This window comes from Oryctolagus cuniculus, chromosome 6, assembly GCF_964237555.1.
Source record: "Oryctolagus cuniculus chromosome 6, mOryCun1.1, whole genome shotgun sequence".
Classification (NCBI taxonomy): domain Eukaryota; kingdom Metazoa; phylum Chordata; class Mammalia; order Lagomorpha; family Leporidae; genus Oryctolagus; species Oryctolagus cuniculus.
The window spans coordinates 156531689-156556293 of NC_091437.1; the positions used below are offsets into that span (position 1 = coordinate 156531689).

General features: G+C 43.3%; 1 protein-coding gene across 4 annotated transcripts in view; it reads right to left on the bottom strand.

The window, feature by feature from the left end:
* The window catches only part of ADCY8 (adenylate cyclase 8), a 261395-nt gene that overhangs the window by 140893 nt on the left and 95897 nt on the right, over positions 1-24605 (bottom strand). For all 4 annotated transcript variants that reach the window (XM_051844023.2, XM_051844024.2, XM_017341537.3 and 1 more), the window contains exons 3-4: positions 13300-13430; positions 5849-5960 (exon numbers count right to left, since the gene is read on the bottom strand). In XM_051844023.2, the coding sequence (XP_051699983.1) occupies positions 5849-5960; positions 13300-13430 (243 nt within the window). The remainder of the gene's footprint in view (positions 1-5848; positions 5961-13299; positions 13431-24605) is intronic.

The following is a 24605-nucleotide window of genomic DNA, read 5'->3' on the forward strand; positions in this document are numbered from 1 at the left end:
GTGCCCTGTGCCAGGCTATGCGTTAAATGCCTCACACTGGTCTCACATCAGGCTGATCTTCGAGTCATCACAAGCACTTGGAGGGGAGTGTGCTGTTTTACATTGAGAAGAAGCCAGTTTTAGGCCTGAAGGGCACACTGCAAGTCAGAGGCCGTGTCTGTCTGACAGTGGGGCTCTGTGCTCTTTCCTCACAGAACTGCAGGAATTATGGCAGAGTCCAGAATGCTAGATCTCCTGACAAAAATGTGTTTTGGAAGGAGATTGAATAAAACGGTTTATTACTCCTCTGGGGCAGACACTGAACAGTGATGTGAAGATGTTCATACCTAGGGTATGTTTTTCTTGTAAATAAAAGGTGAAACTGGTTGCCCCTATCAAATTCTGTGCAACCTCCAATAAATAGTATATATAAATTATACCCTATTCATAGTTTGTGTAGAACCTGACATGTATTTAGAGATACAGTCTCTATATAAAATATGCATATTGTATTGCATATTTCACATATAAGTATGTATAAATAAATGTGTGTGTGCATCTATCTTTGTAAGTAAGCATACATGCATATGTGTATATATGAAAGGCCTGGCTTCTTATCTGTCAAGCTCTGTAAGTTTGCAGACAGCTTTTTCTGACCAAATCCTATAAGCTGTCAGATGACTTCATAGTAATCCAAGCAACTTCTTTTAGCCAGAAATTTATTTGAAAACATCTAAGGAAAACACGCTGTTTTAGAAAAAGATATTTAAAAAGGAAAGTAAATCAGGGTGAGGATCTTCTTGCAAATTTTATTTAGTTTTATTATAATTCTTTCCCTCTCATCTTGATGTTTTGATATGAAGTCTCAGGAAAATCCAGAAAATTTATAAAATCGTATATGTCAATAGCAAATGAAAATTATGAAATGAATATATGAAATTATCAATGATGATTATATTATTGAGACCTGTTAGAGTTATAGGAATGTGTGCTTTTTGTGTAAATTAGAACATTTATTTATTTGAGAGGCAGTGAGAGAGAGAATGAGACATGATTCATTCCTCCAATATCTGAAACAAGCCAGCAGATGGCCAAAAGCAGGAACCTGACTGCAATTCAGGCCTTCCATGTGGGTGGCAGGAACCACATTACTGGAACCATCATTGCCACCTCTCAAGGTCTTCATTAACAGGAAGCTTGAGTCAGGAGCTATAACCAGGGGTAAACCCAGGTACTCTGATGTGGGCTGTGGGTAACAAGACTGACTTCTTAATGCTAAGCCAAGGGCCTGCCCCATGTACATTTTTTTTCTTTGACAGGCAGATGGACAGTGAGAGAGAGAGAGAGAGAGAGAGAGAAAGGTCTTCCTTTGCGTTGGTTCACCCTCCAATGGCTGCAGCGGCCGACGCACAACGCTGATCCGATGGCAGGAGCCAGGTGCTTCTCCTGGTCTCTCATGGGGTGCAGGGCCCAAGGACTTGGACAGTCCTCCACTGCACTCCCGGGCCACAGCAGAGAGCTGGCCTGGAAGAGGGGCAACTGGGACAGAATCTGGCGCCCTGACCGGGAGTAGAACCCGGTGTGCCTGCGCCGCTAGGTGGAGGACTAGCCTATTGAGCTGTGGCTCCAGCTCCCATGTACATTTTTGATGTTTGCATTTTATATAATTAATAAACATTACTTTAGTCAGTAGAAAAATGAATAAAAGGTGAAAAAAGGATTGTGAAAAACACTGGTGTTGTTAGTGTGCTTTTTAAAGAGGAGTTATGCTAAAAGTTGTGACAGATTTTATAGTATTTTATCCAACCTTAACCACACAAGTAGTAAGTGTGTCCTAGTAAAAACGAAACAGTGAACGAGGTTAAGGTTCAAGGTTAAGGCTCACTGTCAAGCCCCCTTTCATCAGGCACATAGTGCTTGGGAGCCTGATCTTGCCCCCTCCTCAATGCTGCTTTGCCTTCACCTGGACAGGTACACATGTAAACAGATGCGCTATTTTATTCTCTATAAATCTGCCATAGCATTCAGGCACAAAACAGGCCTTTTTCATGCAGGGAGATATCATGAAATCCTTTCTACATTGGTAAAAATTGCTGTCTCATTCTTGTTCATCTGTTGATTGGCTTCCCATAGTGTTTGTTCATTGCTGGAAATTTAGTTTGCTTATGGTTTTGACAGCAATTTAAGAAACAGTTTTAAGATACAGTGATAAAAATAGTATAACAACAAATATGTTCTTCCTTTTAAGGCCTAAGTTAGATGGGGAAGGAGTAGAGAAGAACTACTTTATTTAAAAGATCAAATAATAGAGTTATGGGTGTTGTCGAGGGCATGGTTAAGGGTCAGAATGTCCTATACTGGGCAGCTTGAACCACAACGGCACTGAAAAGTTCAATCCAACTAAAATGAATTTTAATAGAAGACTTTGAGGTTATCTCCACATTTTAATAATGCAGTGAATAAATGAGTACAGTGTATACCATTTACATTTGAGATGGATTCTTCCTGAACTTCAACATAATACAAATCTACTGCAAAGCATCAAGACAAAACAACTAAAGAGCATTATAGAGTCATGGAATTTTGGTGCTAAAAGACACTGCAAAAAGTGCAAATTCAACCCCTTTTATACATAGGTTGAGCCTGTCACCTAGCTGGTCAAGCGACTTGCCTAAATTTGGGGGCTGAAACGGGTAGACTTTCTTTTTGCAACCATAGCAGTGTTGTTTTCACTGGGAGAGTTTTTCATGCTTTTCCAAAGAGGATCTGATGTAGGTACTGATGAACCTGGGGTAGGCAGGGAGGCGGGAAAGGGTAGACTGGGAATTACTAAGGGCGAATTATGCTGAGTACTCATTTGGAGCTGTCTGCTGTATTGGGACACTGAAAACGTACTGTTTAATTTAGTCTTTACTTCAATTCTTTTAGGAAATAGAGTCAGCGAGATGATTTGCTCAAGTCACATTCAAGTCAAGCCCTTCAGCCCGTTCCACCTGAGCAGCCACACCTCTCTGCTGTCTTGTCCTCGATCCTGTGCCGTGGATCGGGGATCAAGAGCAGCCACCTAGTCTCAGTTGTTTGGGTTTAAACCATAGATGCCCAGCTACTAATGGTTCTGTGCAGATTATTTTGCTTCTTTGAGCCTCAGTCAATCATTCAGTAAAATGAGAACAATAAAGAACTTGCCTCATGGGTTTGTTATGAGAACTACATTAGTTGATTCGGGGAAAGCATTCAGCAGAGCACATCACACCAATCAGGCAGTTTATGAACGTTTAATATTCTTATCAAATCAATCAACAATAAGCCTCTTCATCATACATCTCTGCTTCATTTGATTTTTTTCTTTAAAATCATGTAATAAGATTCAGGCCTCAGACAATAATCACCATTCTTGCACCCACTAGTACTTGACTGATCGTATCTCCACTTCCATCACTTTCATCTCCCGTCCTGTGAATATGATGACCAGGGTGGAAACCCAAGGCTACAGAACAAAGTCCATGTTCCTTAAAATGCTGCTCCATGCCCTCCAGGGTTTGTTCAGCCTTTCCCTTTCAGGTTAATTTCTCACTGGCAAATCCCATGCCCTTCATGCTCCAGCAATTTTGAGCTCCTCGCAGCTCCCAAACAAGCAGTATGCTTTCACACTTGCCTGCCTCTGCACCACGACTCAGCCTAAAAGGCACTTCTTTGTCTAATCTGATGCCAGGAAAGCTCCTGCTCTTCATCAAACCCAGCCTGCATGTGGTTCTTCTCTGGATGCTGCCAGATTAGCCCCCACACAAGCACTGAGGACTCCTCCATCCATCAGTATTCCTGTGTGTATTTGTTACTTGCTTACACCACTCTGCTGCAATGATCAGGGACTGTTTTTGTCTCTTGCCAGCCTCTGAACATCTTGAGGGAAGGGACTGGTTTAGTCTTCCCAGAGTGTTTCATGGTGACTGGCACACAGTAAGTACTCAATAAATGGTCAGTTTTTACTTGGCTGCCTATTCTCTGGGCCAGTGGGATTTAATGTGACTGCAATTGACCTTGATCATATCTGTCAATTCTTATCGGAGGGCAACTTTTGTTCTACTTGACATCTTTGAGCAAAGAAAATTCAGAACAGCAATAGGAATCGCAAAACTATGTGTACATAACACTAACCACCAGCAATGCCAGAACTCAAGGAACTGGTATACATGTTTTTCTCCAAATTCTCCATCCTCTAGATAAACCCAACCCTCCCATTAGGAGACCTCAGCTTCTACCTCCCTCTCTGGTCAGGTTAGCATCCTTTCTAATGGTTGCTCAGTACATACAATTTTTTCATCCAGGTTCTTTTTCAGGTTCCTGCCTGTCTTTATAGCCTCATGATCACTTCTTAGCATATACTTTTCCTTCCAGCAACAGCTTTGGCTTTCTTCACATAAATAGAATAACATCTTTATTTTTGTTCTCACCCCTGCATAAAATATCCATTTCTGATTTCTTTACTTTGATAATTAGTGTTTAAATTGTTTACAATAAAATTCACTGTTCTGGCAAATGTGCACAGTCATGAAATCACCATAATTTGGACAAATCAGCCGTATCACCCCTAAAGCACCCCAGTCCGTACTTCCTTATCAATCATCTCACTTCAGGTACAGTGATTATTGCAACTGCTAATTTGTTTTCTGCCTCTCTAATTTTACCTTTTATAGAATGTCTTGTAAGTGGAATCACAAGATATCTAACTTGTTATGTGGCTTCTTTCTCCTGGCTTATTCTCCTGTCTTTGCCTATCTCATTAAGTGACTCTCAACTTAAGTGTCACTGTCTCCAGGAGAGCGTCCTGCTCCAAGGGTTGTGTGTTGCCTGTGCTCACACACTCCAGACATCCTTGACTTACCTTCATCATGCCACACAACAAACACATTGTGCTTTGGTTATCTATTTGTGTATGCCTGACCAGATTTAACTCTAGGAAAAAAGAATATATATATATATATATATATACACACAGACACACAGACACACACACAAAATTTTCATGTTCCCAACATGCACCAACATGCACAATATCTAGTAGCTCAGATGCAACTCTGAATGGATTTCCCTTAGAGCAAGGCAGACATAAAACAGTACATTTTGATACTGTAAAAATAAACTCCCACTTGTTGTGATCTTATTTAATTCTCATTATAGCCCTGTGAAGTTGGCACTAATATATACACTTTAGAAAGCAGGCAATTAGTCATGCCTATTTGAACTCAAAGCCCACTCTAAAACACAATGTGACAAGATTACTCCTCTGTAACTTCAGTGGCTTTAGGACTACAGATCTGGTTTGGTAGCAAATGTTCATCTCCTTTGATCTGTTTTCTCATTTAGCTCCGATTAAGCCAGCTGAAAAATGAAGGTGGTGTCTTTTTGGCTAAAAACAAAGCTCTTAAGTTATGTCAATCACAATGTTGGTGGGATGGCCTAGCAGATTACTGGTTCTTAGAACAGGCTAATTCATTCCAGATGGCCAGGGTTGTCTAGGAAGCTGCAGGCGGCCATCATTGCATGCATAAGCACCAAGGGCTGCAGCTGTATGGCACCTGGCCACGTGAGGAGAAAATAATGATGGGTAACTGGAAAGCAGATAAAAAAGACTGGCACTCAACCATCTGCCTCTCAGTTGGGAAAATTAATCTGAAAAAGTTCCCACCCAAGACCTGTAAATAACTGACATTAGTCCCCAGAATGTGAGAAGGTCAGGGGTTTCTGCCCAAGAAAAGGATGCAGAATGGTAACGGCATTGGTGATGGAAGCCTAAATCCTTCTCTTCCTTAATTCTACATGCAGTGCCTCACTCCTGCAGAGGACTAAGAGGGAATTAAATTCAACTCACATGGGCCAGTCGATCAAATCTGGCAAAGAGCTCGTTGAGCATCCTGACCAGCTCCTGAGCGGACAAGGTCGTGGAGAGGTTGGTAAATCCTTTAACATCTGCAAAAAGAATACTAAACATTGGGGAGGGGGGTGGGAGGAAGTGAATTAATATTTTAATCCATCCTGAAAGACACACAAAATAAATAATTATATCATTCAAATAAATCAATCATGTCTGTGGTCTGAGATTTTAGCTCTCCTTGCCATGGGAATCAGGAGGAATGCTTCCTATTTAACAAGTATCTCGGCGGTGAACATCCACCCAGGATTTCAGGAAGCACAAAGGAACACCAAAGGCCCTTCTTCCTGTGCAGGGGTGTGGAGTATAGGCAGTGCACACAACCCCAAAGGAAATTTATCTGTATGAAAAGATCAATTTGTTGTGAAAAGCAAAATGAAACTTCGTGAATTAGCTCTATATTTTCACAATAGATAGCAATGCAGGTGCTATGCTCATGGAGTAAAACAGACACAGGGGGATGGGGAGAGCAAAAAGTGTCACCATCTTGAGCCCAGGACATGTACTCTATTCTAAATGACAGGCAAACTGAAGTAAGTGTTTCTCAAAAATTATGAGGATAGGTGGCAAAGGTGGGAGGCCTCCAGTGAAATAACTACTTTCCTAAAATGCTCATATTTTCTGAGGATTTAAGTCAGGTGAAGTCGTGCTCCATGCATACGACTTGGCATAAGGGAAGAGGCCAGTCTTTGAAAGTTTTATAAAAGCCAGGCACTGTCTTAGTTTATCCATCCACAACCTGGTAGGGGCAGGCATAGTTCTTTCCATTCTGGAGGTGAGAAAACTGATGCTCTGAGAGGTAAGACTTTTCCAATATCCTGCAGGGACTATGTGGTCGAGTTGGGGTTTTCTACATCATTGAGTTGTGTTGAGGGCCATTCCTCCATCCCTTTGCCACACCATCTCAGGAACCTCTAACAGAAAGATGGGATCCCAAACAGGACACCATATTCATAATTTCTTAGGTTTCAACCTTTCAGAAACTGGGATATGCCTTAAAAATAATGGCATTTTATCAGTGTGAAACAGTTTCTTAGTGTTGCATGAAATAATAATGAGTGTACAATCAGTATGACTTAGTTTTAATGAAATAGGTAACTACCTAGAAAACACTGTGGAGTGTGTGATGACTTATACTGGTCACCCCTTTTATTCAGAAGTCTTCAAAGTTTGTGTGTGTTACAAACTCTTTAAATAAGCTTATATAGATGCACAGGTAGTCAACATCTTGCCCTTTATTTTAAGGGATTTGTACTTTCCCCTAATTCTGTTCTTGATGTTATTAAAAATCAGGTTTTTTACTGAGCAGTTGAGGCACTGGTTAATGTGCTCACATCCTGCACAGGAATACCTGAGTGCGACACCTGACTCTGGCTACTGATTCGTGCTTTCAGCTCATTCAGACCCTGTGGAGCAATACTGGTGACTCAAGTGATTTGGTTTCTATCACCCATGTGAGAGATCAAACTGGGTTTTTGGCTCCTGGCTTCTGCCCTGGCCCAAGGCTATGGTAGGCATTTGGGGAGTGGATCACTGGATGGGAGCTGTCTGTCTCTTTGGCTGTCTTTCAAATAAGCAAACAAACACATAAATAAATAATCAATTCTGTTTCCCAGTTTAGAAACTATTGTTAATTAGTTAATCTCTTAATTATTTTTAAAAAAGATTTATTCATTTATTTTGCAAGTCAGTTACAGAGAGAGGAAGAGCCAGAGATAGAGATAGATAGAGAGAGAGAGAGAGAGAGACAGACAGAGATAAAAAGAGATCTTCCATCTGCTGGTTCACTCTCCAGATGATTGCAACAGCCAGCACCGGGCAAGAGCAAAACTGGTGCTGGGAGACATGGGTGACAGGGGCCAAAACACTTGGTCCATCTTCTGCTGCCTTTCCCATGCCACCAACAGGGACATGAATTGGAAGTGGACATGAATTGTCATGCATATGTGATTCTGGCATCGCAGCAGTGGCTCTACCTTCTATGCCACAGTGCTGGCCCAAAGGCCTCAATTCTTGTAGAAAATATTTATATCTGCTAGGACATTGGATAGTGATAAATAAGACCTGGTGTCTGTCCTCAACATCCCAAGAGTCTGAAGAATGGAGATCAGCAGGCAAGGAGAACCTCAGTAACAATGGAGGGTCATGGGTACTATGACAGAAAGACAGGCTGGGGAATGAAAGGGGATCAAGAATAACCTAGTGAAGCAAAATCTCAGATGAATCTTGAAGTAAACATGGGATACAGGGAGTATAGGAAGGAGAAGGTTGAGTATTCTGAGCAGAAGGACCAGTACATACCACAGTCTGGTGAAACAGCAAGCAAACTCATCCACGGTCTATAGGAATTCAAGGACAGTAACAGGGTAGCACTGAGCAAGGAGGTTTGGAAAAGAAGGGGAGGGAAAGGAAAAGAAGAGAAAGGAGGATAAAGAAAGGAAAGGAGAGAGAGAAGCAGGGAGGGGGAGATAGATGAGAGAGGGAGAGGGGGTGGGAAAGGGGGAAGAGAAAGAGAGAGAGAGGGAATGAGAATGAGGGGAAGTGAATGCTAAAATGAGGCTGGTAATGAAGATGGATTGATAAACCGGGCTGAATATGGATTTTCTTCTGAAGATGACGAAGCTCCTAAAGGATCTCATACATGGGCATGATATAGCTAGATTTTCTACTTATTAAGTTCCCCTATAAGAGTCATCACACTGCCACTGTCCTGTACAGCTTTGTACTGGCAGAACATATTGGCACGTAAATAGGATTTGACTCTAGATGGATCTGAGTCCAAACCCCTGCTCATCACTTACAAATTCTATGACCTTGTATAAGTCCTGAATTTCTTCAAGTCCTTAGACCTGGTATGGCTCTGCGAGTTCTCCCTATAGTCACTCATTTATTCCACAAAGCAATCTACGTGGTAGAATCCATCACGATCATTTTCTATTTTACAGACAAGGGAACTGAGGCCTGAGTAACTTGCTCACAGTCATGAAGGGCTGGGATTTGAAGCTGGAAGCCTGGCTCTGGAATCCATAGTCATTGTCATTAAACTGCATTACAAGTGAAGTGAGACGATTCATTGTCATGGCAAGAGGGACGTGGAAAGGCTTTAGATCATGGTGGAAAGGCCTTAAATCATGGAATCCAACCTTCTGTCTTTATAGATCCAGACACCTAAACTGTTAGTGTCCACCTCTCTATGGCAAGGATAGCTCATTCATGTATTCCTAATTGAATGCCTGCTACACGTCAGTCACTGGAAGCACTGTGGAGTGCAGACTGTACCATCATAGCCTTTATGGAGCTTTATGGGAAATGGATTCCCTGGGAGGCAAAGTCATAACAGTTTTAGATGTACTCAGTGTTCCAGTGTCATGAAATTTCTTAGTCTTCTGAGTGTACCCTACTTTATGCACCCGTGATTTTGTATAGGATATACCTGCTTCCTAGCATAGTTTTCTTTCCTTTTGCTATCTATTGAAATCCTACTTGTCCTTCAATACTACACTCATATGTGAAGACTCTTCTTTAATGGAGAATTCCCTAAGAACAGCTAGTTAGTCCATCTACACCACTTGTCACCTGTGTGGCCTTGGCTATACCTCTGTCATGGTACTCAACACTCGAAAGCACAATCCCTATGAGGCTGTGTTCCATCTGCTCATATTAGCTAAAGAACAGGAAGAAAGTCGTCTCCATATTCCACCTGCTTAGCACACAGTAAGCTTCATTTTACGTGTCCTCAGTGTAGTCAGCAGAAATATTCAGGTTTAAGTCCCCCCTTTTCATAGTGTGGCCATAGCCACCACTGGCGTCTGCTGGGAGGTTCTTAGAACTACAGCATATCAGGCTCTCGGGCCCCATAACCAAACTGACTATATCAACATCCACTTTGACAAGAGACCTGGGTGGTTCATGTGCACATCCAAGACAACAGCACTGGTCTAAGTCACAGTTCTACAATAAGGAAATATCAAACTAAAGAGAAAGGCAGAAATGAAGGCTCTGATTCTCATTCCATTACTCACTCTGCTGCCCCTGTGTGCTATATTCAAGATCATCAGGTATTTTCATTCTTGGCATAAACTTGTCACCTCCCAAGATGAATATACCAGAGGGGCATAGTAGTTTTCAGCACTAATTGAGTTAAATAAGTTTTTTTTTTTGGCTAAAAATAAATCATGTTACTTAATAGTTCTGTAAATATAATTCTTAAGAAATATCTAGCACAATTCAGTAAAATTGTCAGGAACATCAGTACCATGTGTGTTCTTGGGAAAGTCAGTTAACCTCTCATTTTCTCAACAGTAAAGAAAGATCATTAAATCTACACCAGGAGACTACTGTAATGAGATAATTTTGTAAATCATAACATGGTCTTTTGCTGCAAAAAGCTGAATGGCCAGGTGGATCTTATAGCCTGAATCTGTTATAGTCTCAGGGGTTTGGAGCTGAAATCAACTTAAGAGTCCAGATGTTTTGTCCATTTCCAACCACACTGTTTTGGATTGGGTAACTAAAGTGCACAAAGATGAAATGATACGGCCAGAATCTTGCTGGAAGTGTGCTCACACGGAGGGAGACAGCTTTTAGAGAAGGGTCATAAACAACTAACATCAGAAACAACAGAGAACACAATTAGAAATGATTTTTAAAATTCTCCCACACTGCACAGGGTTTGCTCTGGGGGCTGCAGAAGGGGGCGTAGCAGCCGGTCTGGCTTTGTTTCTCAGTCATGGATTACGGAGTGTCCTCCTCTGCTTCCATCTCTCTGGTCTTATTTTAGCATCCTACAGTCTTGCAGTGGGCAGGAGAGGCCCTGCCACCCCTGGCTGAGTTCATCTTTCCAGTGCTACCAAGGACCTGGGCAGCTTGCCACCATTACTCTCAGAACAGCCAGGGAGAAGCCCAGGGTGGCAGCCGGTTTCTGAATTGATTCCTCTCCCCCTAGAAACTGTGATTATGACTAAAGACACTGAGAAATCTAGGGCAGGAAATTATACTTTAATTCAATACGGTGTGAATGTCTGAGAAAGGGTCATCAGCATAGGAACCCAGTTGGATGACTGAAAATGAATAGGCGAGGCTGGAGGAGGCAGAAAAATTTCAGCTGTTCTCCACCTAAGAGAGCACTGAGAAATGCTTAAGCAGAAAGAAAGTCTAATGTGTTATTGAGCTAAGGTTCTGAGTAGGTCAGTGCGGATGTGTGGCCTTGTTTATCCCCCCCTTTTTTTCCTTTATAAAGTTGCTATCATTTATTTTCTCTTTCCCCATGGTGACAGGCACTTTTATAATATATCATAAATGTTATTTAATGAACATATACAGGTTTATATAATAAATACACACATTTTTATTTTCTTTCAAAATATTGATCTGACTTATGCCTTTGTCATTGAGCCATGTTGTCACCAGGGAAGGCATATTGAGGCTATCTATGGTTTTCTGCATCCATCCTAGCTCTACATTGAGTCATGATGTTCACAATGCTCAGAATCTTGTCTTGGTTTTCTCGCTTGGCTAACTCAATCTCCATTAATGTCATTGAGGACCACTTCTCTCAGGAAGATTTCTAAGCCCATTCCCATGTCCTCACCCCCTCTTCCCAGCCTCAGGTCAGTCATAGAACTGTAATAGAACCCTGCCCCAGATTATGATTAATGGGTGCCCATTGTTCTAGAATTGGTATTGATGTGTTTCTATTTTCTAGGGGACCTGTTCCTAGATTGGGGTGCATATTTATTGGAGCTGCTGTTTCACAAAAAACTGCTTTGCAAACTCAAGCATCTACATCAGGGCAGCTCAATTTTTGAACAAGAACCCAAATAATAACGTTACTGCTATGCCCACTGAAGGGTTATATTAGCATCATGATCTCTGCTGGACATTGCATTACAATGTGTTCCTGCACACCAGGCAGAGAAAACCTAAAGAGGCTGCTAAGAGGGAAGAGTCGTGCTCTTTCCTCCTACAAAAGTTAGGAAGAAAGGAGCTCAGAGTATATCTTTGTAATTTTTGCAATGTATGGACAATGTTCAATGTAGAGATTTTACCCTATGTTTAGGAAATTTCCACCCTAATAGATTTGGAGGGAGGGAAATACAGTTCTACTGCGTAAACTGCAAATGCCGGAAACTTGCTTGAAAGTGACAGCTCAGCCAACCAAACTTGTCTGCCCTTCGTTTTAACTTGAGATGCAAAGGAAACAGGAGGAGCAGAGAATAGGGCAGAGCAAAGGCAGTCACATCTGGTTCTTGGGACTGCCGGAGAAATTACAATGGTGCACACTGTGTTAGGAAATAGGAGTTGGTAGCACAAGCTATGGTCTGTTCAGAAGCAGTGACACTGGCATTCTAGCTGCTCTTGTGCTCTGGGAAGATTTTGGCTATGCATCTGGCTCTGTGGCCTTGCTTTATTCTGACCCACTGCCCTAGTCTATTTCTCTGTCCTTCTTTGATTATTTTGTGAACTGCCACATGGCCTTGCAATAAATCTAATTTAATCCAGGATTGGATCCTTTTGTTTGCAAGATAGAAAACATGTCTGAAATGTGCCATACTAGAGGCTTAACCATGCCTGTTCTGTGCTTTGTATGCATTTTCACTTACAAAATCTACACATCACAGTTGTTAAAATATCCATTTTACAAAGACAGATCTTGACATTCAGGTTAATAAATTGCTCAAGGTCACAGACAGGAAGAAGCAAAACTGAGGTTCTAAAACTAGCCTTTCTCACTATGGAGTCTGCTCTTTGGTTTTCAATGTATGTCATGTTATCCAGTGTAGTACTGGGCATAATGAGGACTTAGATGGATAGATGGTCTGATAATTGGATGAGTGAGAGTGTGCATAGAAGGATGGATGGGTAGATGGATGTGTGAAAGGATGAATAAGTGCATGGATAGGTGGGTGAGTGAACGAATAGATTGGGTGAGTGGTTGGATAGATAAATGATTGCCTAGCAATATGCTTGCAAAGGGAAATATGGTGTAGTTCCTCTCTGTATTGTTTTGAAGACACTTCTGGGGAATGTAAGGAGAGACCTATATGATCACACCTGAAGCCCCCAGATTACATTTTAAGATATTTTTTCTTTCCAAGTATAGCCTAAATGACTTTTGCCTTTTCCACTCAAAGTGTGAAGGCAGGGAAGCCTCCTATAGGGGGAGCCAGGCAGTAAGTCAATTAGAAAATATAATTGAATTTTCTTACGTTCTTCTCCAGCCTCTATTTGAAATGTAGAAATCTCTGTTGAATAATCACTAGGTAATGAATTAATCAACTGAATGAAGGAAGACACTGACATTCAGGCAGATAGAAGTCATAGTGTGATGAGAGCTGTCAGGCACACAAGCAGCATATGGAAACCTGGGGCGGGGCTGTTGCATTTCTTACCTGACGTTCTCATAACGATGGATGTAGATTCGATGGAACTGGTGCTGCAGGTGCTCATCTTCCACATTGGTCATGTCGTTGATCATTTCCAGGACAACAAATCGGGGTAGCACAGACAGCACGAGCCGCTCCTGGAATGAAGCAATGAAGAGGGATAGGCTTGTAAGACTGAACTGCAAGTCTCAGATGGGTGGGTGGAGTGTATAGAAATCATGGGACTCTTGGATGAACTTCTTGTGCAATTGCTAATGTCACATCACTCTATGAGCATGACAAATATCCATTGAGAACTTATTTTTCAGACTTTGTGATGGGTACTGGCTATTTAGTGCGTTATTGGATGGAAATGATTCTTACTTTTTAAAAAAAGATTTATTTACTTATTTGGAAGGCAAAGTTACAGAGAGAGAGAGGGAGACGTAAACATACATGCACACACATACACAGAGCAATTTTCCATATGCTTGTTCACACCTCAAATGGGTATAATGTCCAGGGCTGGGCCAGACCAAAGACAGGAACCAGAAACTCCCTCTGGGTCATGAACAAGGGTGGCAGGGGCCCAAACACTTGAGCCATCTTCTGCTGCATTCCTAGATGCATTACCAGCGAGCTGGATCAGAAGTGGAGCAGCTGGGACTTGAGCCTGTGCTCATATCAGATTCCGCTGTCACAGGTGGCACCTTAACTAGCTACAGTACAATGTCAGTCTTGGTTCTTACTACTGAAGAACCCAAACATGCCCACACACATTGACAAAATGTGAAAAGTGCCATAAAGAATAGGTCATGATGAGAGAGTTTACTAGTTGATGACATGATTCAAATCAAGAGTTAAGAAAAATCTTTATTTGGAATTGCTGTTTAACTGACCTGAGAGTTTGTAATGAGCCAGTCCTGTCTAGGGCAAGGAGAAGTCCAGGAGGAAACATGAAGTGCACATGTCCTGAGGCAGACAAGAGCAATGGGGTTGCTGGGGGATTAGAAGGGCATAGTGACAACTCACAAGACTAGAGGTGAAGATAGATCTTTCAGGTTAGCCTAAGACCTTTGCATTTAATTCCTACTACAACTGGAAGACACCGAATGATACTCAGTAGAAGACTGACATAAACTGATTAACATTTTTAAAGATCACTCTGGTAATGAATCGTGGGGAGGGGCCAAAGGTGGAAGCAGAGAAGGCAGCTGGGAAAGTTCCTGCAGAGATGCAGGGGAGAGAGGTGGTGGTGGAGGTTAGATCCACCAAATTGGCAACCAACCAAGAAGGCAGCAGACAAAGAGGGTGTGGCCACCATGATGGCTGGTTTTGCCTTTGGCTCATAGGGAATGTGCTACATTTATAGAACGGAGGTACACAGGGGAGAAACTGAGTGAATGAGTCCCTAACTCTTTATCAAAGATGACAGGAAATGAAACATAAGCAACTTGAGAGAGAGGACTCCCTCCTTCCTTCTTCCTTCCTTCCTTCCTTCCTTCCTTCCTTCCTTCCTTCCTTCCTTCCTTCCTTCCTTCCCTTCCCTTCCCTTCCCTTCCCTTCCCTTTCTTTTCCTTCCCTTCCCTTCCCTTCCCTTCCCTTCCCTTCCCTTCCCTTCCCTTCCTCCCTTCCTCCCTTCCTCCCTTCCTCCCTTCCTCCCTTCCTCCCTTCCTCCCTTCCTCCCTTCCTTTCCAGATTTATCTATTTATTTGAAAGGCAGACAGAGAGGCAGAGAGAGAGAGAGAGAGAGAGAGAGAGGTCTTCTATCCACTGGTTCACTCCCCAAATGGCCGCAATGGAGCTGGGCCAATCTGAAGCCAGGAGCCAGGAGATTCTTCTGGGTCTCCCATGTGGGTGCAGGGACTCAAGGACGTGGGCCATCTTCCACTGTTTTCCCAGGCCATAGCAGAGAGCTGGATCAGAAGTGAAGCAGCTAGGACTCTAACCAGTGCACATATGGGATGCCGGCACTGCAGGCTGAAGTTTTCTCTGCTACACCACAGTGCTGGTGCCCAGAATAATTTTCTTTCTTTCTTCTTCTTCTTCTTTTTTTTTTTTTTTTGATAGGCAGAGTGGACAGTGAGAGAGAGAGACAGAGAAAAAGGTCTTCCTTTGCCGTTGGTTCACCCTCCAATGGCCGCCGCGGCCGGTGCGCTGCGGCCGGTGCACCATGCTGATCCGATGGCAGGAGCCAGGTACTTATCCTGGTCTCCCATGGGGTGCAGGGCCCAAGTACTTGGGCCATCCTCCACTCTACTCCCTGGCCACAGCAGAGAGCTGGCCTGGAAGAGGGGCAACTGGGACAGAATCCAGCGCCCCGACCGGGACTAGAACCCTGTGTGCCAGCGCTGCAAGGCGGAGGATTAGCCTAGTGAGCCACGGCGCTGGCCATAATTTTCTTTCTATTCTGATCATAGGAGCAAAGTAATTAGCTTACTAGCAACAGGAACTTAACCTACAATGTCACTGTATTGCAGAAACCAGGCAAGAATCTGGCTTCTGACTGTTGTTGGGTTGACAAAGTGTTGAGCTGAGCTTAAGATGGTGCTTCATAATGGTGGTTTCTCATATCTTTGTACTTATTTATGGATCTTAAACATTGCTACCTCCATTTTCTCGTATGTTTCTCAACCTGAAAATAAGCACACAGAAATAATTTTCATGTAATAGAGTCTAGGAGAGGTGAAATGACTTCTTTTCTTAAGATTTATTTATTTACTTGAAAGTCAGAGTTACGCAGAGAGAGAAGGAGAGGCGCAGAGAGAGAGAGGGAGAGAGAGAGAGAGGTCTTCCATCCACTGGTTCACTCCCCAGATGACTGAAGTGGCTGGAGCTGCATTGATCCAAAGCCAGGAGCCAGGAGCTTCTTCCAGGTCTCCTACACAGGTGCAGAGGCCCAAAGACTTGGGCCATTTTCTACTGCTTTCCAAGGCCATAACAGAGAGCTGGATAGGAAGTGGAGCAGCTGGGACTTGAACAGGTGCATCATATGGGATGCCAACACTGCAGGCAGAGGCTTTACCTGCTATGCCACATCGCTGGCCCCTTGTGAAATGACTTCTACAACCTGTACTGTGACCAAATGGCAGTGCTTGGCTCACCCTTTACCTCGTTATTCTTTACTGGGGTTCTTGGTGGATGAGTTGGGATCTCACGTCCATCACTTACTAGAAATGTAGTCTGTTACTTCTATGTGCCTTGATTCCCTAATTTGGCAAATACCAATACTATTATATATGTCCCAGTGTTACTGATAGAATTCAATGAAATAAAATATGTGAGTGACGTGGCATTGATTCTCTCATCCCTCCTCTCTGGTCTTCTTAATCCTGGATCTCATGCCAAGGGTTTTATTAAATGAAGTGTCCGCAGAGCATCCTAAGATGAAGCTGTTTCCTCATTGCACAGAGAGATGTGCTTTCAGCAAACACCCCTACACAGTGTCCTCATGTTCACTACTGCCAGTTGTCAACTTCCCAGATACTTGTGCCCCTATTCACACAATGGCTGGTGAAAGGGAGAAGGTCCCACTCATGGCTCTGAGGGCACCAGTGCTCTGCTGCTGGTGGGGGATATTTTATTAAGATGCCACCTACAGCACTTTGTATTGCTTATGGAAGGGAGAAAAAGGGCTGAACTACAAGTCCAATAACTTCCTGGGCCCCTCTGTCAGTTTGGAAGTGCTTAATTGTGAATTATGCTTTCACTAGTGCTGCACTGCATGGCTTCTAAGATATGGACTGACAAAGAAGGAATGGGTTCCATTAGGAATAGAGGCTAAGAAGGGAGTGATAGAGCACATAAAATGATGCAAGTGTAGGAGAGGATGCCACGAAAAAGGACATTCATTCCCCTGCACTATTTCGATGTTTCACCCTGAAAGTCAAGTCCATGGACACATTTATGAGGCTATGCTCTGGATCTGTACACTGCCCATCCATCAGAGTGGCCTAGAGTTCACAAAAGTTCAGCTGCCCTGGCACACCCCAGACCTACTGAATTGGGCTCTGTGGGGGAGTGGTGAGGCAAGTGGAGTTCTTCAAGTTGCCTCAGATGTCTGAGTACCAAGGTAAGGAATGGGACCCACATGGCAGAGGCTATGTTATGCACCTTGAGACACAGTAGTATACTTGGCTTTTACTATAGTGTTACCAGACAAGTATTTGCAGAAAACAAAACAAAAAAACAAAACCTAAAAACACCATGGTTTTAGAAAAATCAGATCACCTAACAACATGATCACCTAGATCATAAACAGCAAAGGATCTAACCACATTCTCCTGGCTCCAAAAATAACTCTCCCAATGCTAACTTCTTCAAAACATATTTTAATGACCTCTTACTTGATCAATAGAGTTCTTTAAAATAAACATAAATTGGCTGGTGCCGCGGCTCACTAGGCTAATCCTCCGCCTGTGGCGCTGGCACTCCAGGTTCTTATCCCGGTTGGGGTTCCAGATTCTGTCCCGGTTGCTCCTCTTCCAGTCCAGCTCTCTGCTGTGGCCCGGGAAGGCAGTGGAGGATGGCTCAGGTCCTTGGGCTCTGCACCTGCATGGGAGACCAGGAGGAAGCACCTGGCTCCTGGCTTCGGATCAGCGCAGCGTGCCGGCCATAGCAGCCATTTGGGGAGTGAATCAATGGAAGGAAGACCTTTCTCTCTGTCTCTCTCTCACTGTCTAACTCTGCCTGTCAAAAATAAATAAATAAATTAATTAATTAAGGCAGCTGCTGGGATAGTGATATGATAGGAATGAAAAGTATGCAAGGGTGAATTCACTAAGGAAGGTGGGGGAGAAGTTCCTAATTCAGGGTCCTGAAAAATGACTGAGCTTTCAAATGATTTCTCATGAGTTATTATATTTATTTATTCATTCAATTAACAAATATTTATTGAGAATATACCATATTCCATCTCCATTTCCAAGTATAGGGGATACAGAGGGAATAAGCAGGCATGACTCTAGAGGAAGGCTTTGCAGTTAGAGACTTCGAGGGCCCTGGGATTGCATGTCAAGATATGCATCTTTACTAGCTGCTGCTTATGGGGCTCTGAGAGCACCCACTGTGGGTCAGCAATAAGTTACAGAGCTTCACACTCAATTGTGTGCAATATTCACCATTCACATTATGGCAGGGGCATCTCATTTTGGATTCACAGTGAGAAAACCAAGGCTCAGAAAGATAAAGTCACTTCTTAAGGTCACACAGCTGGGATAGACCAGCGTCTGTCCTATCAGACTGCAGGACTAGTTGGAAGCTTCCCCTGACATTATCAATTATCTTCCTGCAAACATCCCTCAAAGCCTAATCCTCAGAATTGGAACATGTAATGAATACTGAAATTAGAGGATCACTAGTACGTCTATAGTTAAACAAAGTATACTCATTGATTACTGATACTATATTGCAAATAAGTAAAAATCATGCAGACTAGTACAGCTAAAGGAAATCCATGAATATATGCAAGTAATACCTGGGATCTTTGCTACCATATATTCTGCAGACTAAAAGCATCTTAAAAGGGGGCATTAGGGATTTTGCAACTGCAAAGATGACTGTGTGATAGATCTCTTTAATGGAGCTCAGCTGCTTCTGATACAAGTAGCTTCTGCCTGGCTATCCTGATGTGAGAAAATGCCACAGAAGCAGGTTATTAGTGCAGTTTGTTGGAAGTAAAATTTGTGGAGCTGCATAGTTTTGTGTTTGGATGTGAAAGTGCAGCTCTGCTTGGCTAACCCTGTTTTTTTCCCACATACTGTAGATTCTGCATGAAGGGACTGTTTGTCTATCTTTGTGAACTTGCAGCTGAGCAGGAGATCATGGGATAACTATTGTGATGAACTGAGAACAGGTCCCTCCGGTATTGCTATTGTTCCTTCTGCCTCAAAAGTCCTTCCCACCCTGGTTTTTCCCCATGGTTAGCCATGGACTGCTCATCTTCAACTTCTTTTTTTATAAGATTTATTTGTTTATTTGAAAGTCAGAATTGCAGAGAGAGAGGAAAAGTCAGAATTAGAGAACTCTTCCATACACTGGTTCACTCCCCAGGTGGCTGCAATGGCCGGGGCTGGACCAGGCTGAAACCAGGAGCCAAGAGCTTCTTCCAGGTCTCCTACATGGGTGGCAATGGCCAAACAATCGGGCCATCTTCTGTTGCTTTTTGCACACCATTATCAGGGAGCTGGATTGGAAGCAGAGCAGCTGGGACACAAAGTGGTGCCCACATGGCATGCTGGAGTTGCAGGCAGTGGCTTTACCTGCTAAGCCATAGCGCCAGACTCTCATCTTCAAATTCTTTCTTTCTTTCTTTCTTTCTTTCTTTCTTTCTTTCTTTCTTTCTTTCTTTCTTTCTTTCTTTCTTTCTTTCTTTCCTTCCTTCCTTCCTTCCTTCCTTCCTTCCTTCCTTCCTTCCTTCCTTCCTTCCTTCCTTCCTTCCTTCTTTCTTTCTTTCTTTCTTTCTTTCTTTCTTTCTTTCTTTCTTTCTGACAGGCAGAGTGGACAGTGAGAGAAAGAGACAGAGAGGAAGGTCTTCCTTTGCCGTTGGTTCACCCTCCAATGGCCGCCGCGGCCAGCGCGCTGATCTGAAGGCAGGAGCCAGGTACTTATCCTGGTCTCCCATGGGGTGCAGGGCCCAAGCACTTGGGCCATCCTCCACTGCACTCCCTGGCCACAGCAGAGAACTGGACTGGAAGAGGGGCAACCGGGACAGAATCCGGTGCACCGACTGGGACTAGAACCCGGTGTGCTGGCGCCGCAAAGCAGAGGATTAGCCTAGTGAGCTGCGGTGCTGGCCCATCTTCAAATTCTAGGGCAACTCTCCGCTTCACATGGAAGAGGGTTATTCGTTCTCTCCATCATCCTGTTCCTTCACACAGCTCTTTCTCACAACATTTACTTCACCACTTAGTACTTGCTTATGTGATGAATTGGTCTTTTTACTAACAAGCCCAAGCATAACACATTGCAACAAGAGACATCAACAAACGTACAAATAACAAAGGAGAAAACAAATCTCTGGTCTGAATATGAAACACTGGCACCAAGCAAATGGGCCCAGGCCCTGGCCTTGTGGTGCAGTGGTTTAGGCCAACACGTGTGATGTTAGCATCCCATTTTGGCTTGCTGGTTTGAGTCCAGTGGCTTTACTTCTGATCCAGGTCCCTGCTAATGCATCTGGGAAGGTAGCAGGTGATGGTTCAAGTATTTGGGTCCTTGCTACCCATGTGGGAGATCTGGTTGGATTTCTTGGCTCTTGGCTCCTGCCTGGCCTAGTCCTGGCTGTTGTGGTCATTTTGAGAAGTGTTCAGTGTATGGAAGATTCTCTCTCTCATCCTCCCTCTCTTTTAGTCATTTGAAAAATTAAATAAACAAATCTTCCAAATAAGCACAGTGAAGTTCTTTCACTTCTTAGAAAGGCTCCGTAGCTTCCTCACAAGACTCCCCCAAGTTCTCTACCAAATTCCCACCCGCCCTTCAGGGATCTTCTCTGAAGTTGTTCTGTGTTCTGTCTTTCATGAGGTTTAGATATGATTGTCCTGCACTACAGAGCATTCTATCCTTAGACTTTCCATCTTTAATGCTCATAGCATATTGTTAGTGTTTGCTCTTCTTAGCAAGAATATCAATGCTTTGAAGAATATAAATGTTCTGTTTTCTGTTTGCTCACCTCTGTATCTTCATCAGCTTCTTCAGTGCAAATGCATCAGGTGCTACCTAGATAGTTCCTAAACCAACACATGAACACATTGCAGACATGTGCCATTCTGCTCAAGACTGCATCCTCTACACTGGCCTGGTATAGAATGTCCGAAAATTATCCATTAAATAAATCTTTACGTGACAACACTCATTCTTTTTTCTTTTTAAAGATTTATTTATTTATTTGAAATTCAGAGTTACACAGAGAGCAGAGGAAGAGAGAGAGAGAGAGAGATAGAGAGAGAGGGAGAGATCCTCCATCTGATGGTTCACTCCCCAATTGTCTGCAATGGCTGGAGCTGCACCCATCTGAAGCCAGGAGCCAGGAGCTTTCTCCGGGTCTCCCACGTGAGTGCAGAGGCCCAAGCACTTGGGCCATCTTCTACTGGTATCCCAGGCCCTAGCAGAGAGCTGGATCAGAAGAGGAGCCAGGTCTTGAACTGGTGCCCATACGGAATGCCAGCACTTCAGGCCAGGACATTAACCCACTGTGCCATAGCGCCGGCCCCCACTCATTCTTTTTTAAAATTATGTTTTGATTTTTTAAGGTTAACAAATTTTGTGTCTTTTATGTATATAGATTTAGGAGCATACTGCTACTTCCTATCCTACCCTTCCTCTTCCTTCCTTTCACAATCCTTCCTTTAATTTTTATAATGATCTACTCTTGTTCTATTTTATGCTCATAAGATTAACCCTACACTAAGTCAGTTATTCAAAAACCACTAAGAAGAAAAAAAACACTGTTCCTCAACAGTAGAGAGATGGCTGTAAGCAATCATCAAAACTCAAAATGTCAATTTTACTCCTATGCATTATATTTTTGGTACTCTGTTAGTTACCACAGAGCAGGGAAAACATGACATTTGTCTTTTTGGGACTGATTTATTTCACTAAGCATAATGGTTTCCAGTTGCATCCATGTTTTCCCAAAAGACCAGATTTAATTATTTGGCTGAGTAGTATTCCATATCTATATGAGCATATATACACATATATATGCATATATATACACACACATATACAAACCACAGTTTCTTTATCCAGTCATTGGCTGATGGATATCTGGGTTAATTCCATATCTTAGCTCTTGTGAATTGAGCTGCAATAAATATGGGGTACAGAAAACCCTTTCATATGCTGATTTCATTTCATTTGGGTAAATTCCCAGGAGGGGGAGTGCTGTGTCATATGTTGGATCTATTTTCAGCGTTCTGAGGTATCTGCACATTGTCTTCCATAGTGACTGGGCTAGTTCACATTCCCACCAACAGTGGATTAGGGTACCTTTTTCACCACATCCTCACCATCATTTCTTGGTTTTTTATTTCTGTATGAGAGCCATTCTGATGGGTGAGGTGGAATATTATTGTGGTTTTGACTCGTGTTTCCTTGATAGCTAGTGATTCTGAGGATTCATTTATATATCTGTAGGCCATTTAAATTTCCGCTTTTGAAAAGTGTCCGTTCAAGTCCTTTGCCCATTTCTTACCTGGATTACTTATTTTGCTGTTGAGCTTCCTGAGCTCTTTAGAATTCTGAATACTAATTCTTTATCAGTTGCTTAGTTTGCAAATATTTTCTCCTATCTATCAGTTCCCTCTTCACTTTGCTGAGTTTCTTTTGCAGTGCAGAAGCTTCTTAGCTTGATGTATTCCATTTTTTCTATTTTTGCTTTGATTGCCTGTGCTTCTGGGGTCCTTCCCAAGATTTTTGTCTATGCCAATGTCTTGCAAATTTTCCTAAATATTCACCTCTAGTAATTTGATGTTATCAGATCATAGATTTACATCCTTGATTCATTTTAGTTGATTTTTGTGTAAGGTGTAAGGTAGGTCTTGTTTCATACTTCTGCACACAGAGATTCAATTTTCCCAGCACCACTTGTTGAAGAGACTGTCCTTTCTCCAGGGATTGATTTTAGCTCCTTCGTCAAAGATTATTTGAAAGGCAGAGTGAGAGAAAAACAGAGGCAAAGATATCTGAAATGGCTACAATGAGTGGGTCTAGGCCAGGCCAAAGCCAGGAACCAGGAACTCCATCTAGGCCCACCACATGAGTGGCAGTGGCTAAGGAGTTAGGCTATCTTCTGCTGCTTTCCCATGCACATTAGCAGAGAGCTGGATGGGAAACAGAGCAACCAGGAGTTGAACTTGAAATTCCATATGGTATAGTGTTATCATAGGAGCTGGCTTAAGCTGGTGCACTACAATGCTAGCCCCAGGAGATTTCAACAGTAAAATTTTCATAACAAAAATTCTTCAGAGGGCCGGCGCCGTGGCTCAATAGGCTAATCCTCCACCTTGCGGCGCCGGCACACCGGGTTCTAGTCCCGGTCAGGGCGCCGGATTCTGTCCCGGTTGCCCCTCTTCCAGGCCAGCTCTCTGCTATGGCCAGGGAGTGCAGTGGAGGATGGCCCAGGTGCTTGGGCCCTGCACCCCATGGGAGACCAGGAAAAGCACCTGGCTCCTGGCTCCTGCCATCGGATCAGCGCGGTGCGCCGGCTGCAGCGGCGGCCATTGGAGGGTGAACCAACGGCAAAAGGAAGACCTTTCTCTCTCTGTCTCTCTATCTCACTGTCCACTCTGCCTGTCAAAAATAAAAAAAAAAAAAAAAAAAAAAAAAAAAAAAAATTCTTCAGAGAACAGGCTTTCCAGCCTCTGGCAAGTTGTACTGTCTCAACCTCCTGCTTTCTAAAGCATTTTGTGCAAATGGTGCTTATATAAGCCCAAGTTCAACACTTGTTTTGGTCTTGTTCAGCGTTTGAGAAACATCATTCATATCCCCTGGAAATACAATATGAAAGAAAACAGGGAAGTTTGCCTCTTAATATGACTCTCAGGTCCTGATAACACACAACACAGGCCTTTCTGGCACTGGAGCTCAAAAGTACAGGCCTTTCTGCAGGATTCAGACTGTGGCTCTGGGTGGTTTTAGCACTCAGATTCTGCACATCTTTTTCTCCCTGGGCTTTTCCATTTGCATGAAAGAGACTGGGTTAATTCAAACTCCATCAGCAGCTGTGGGCTCATCCTGAGAGGCCCACACTGTTGGGATGATGGGGCGACTGTGTTCTTCGACAGGAAGCACTGGAGACAAGTTTTGGTAACATGTCGATTTATTAACAATTAAGCACAAGCTTTTAAACAGCTGGCAAGCGAGAGTAGTTCGGGGTAGCAACACTACCCAGGATAAAGCTGCCACTGGTGCCTCTATGCTTCCCCAATCAGCTTGAAGGTCTCATAGCCTACGTAGCCTTCCAGGTGGTCTGTATGGGTCTGGGCCACACCCCAGGAGCTTTTGACCTGATTGTCAATTACAAGGCCCTTCAACAGAAAGCAGGGGTGGGGGAAATGTGCCTGGGGCTCCTGCCACCTGCCAGCAGTCAGGTCATAGGGTCCATCCCTGGAGGTATGGTATGCCATGTCCTTTTTTTTTTTTTTTTTTTTTTTTTTTTTGACAGGCAGAGTTAGGCAGTGAGAGAGAGAGACAGAGAGAAAGGTCTTCCTTTTGCCGTTGGTTCACCCTCCAAATGGCCACTACAGCGGGCACGCCACGCTGATCCGAAGCCAGGAGCCAGGTGCTTCCTCCAGGTCTCCCATGTGGGTGCAGGGCCCAAGCACTTGGGCCAT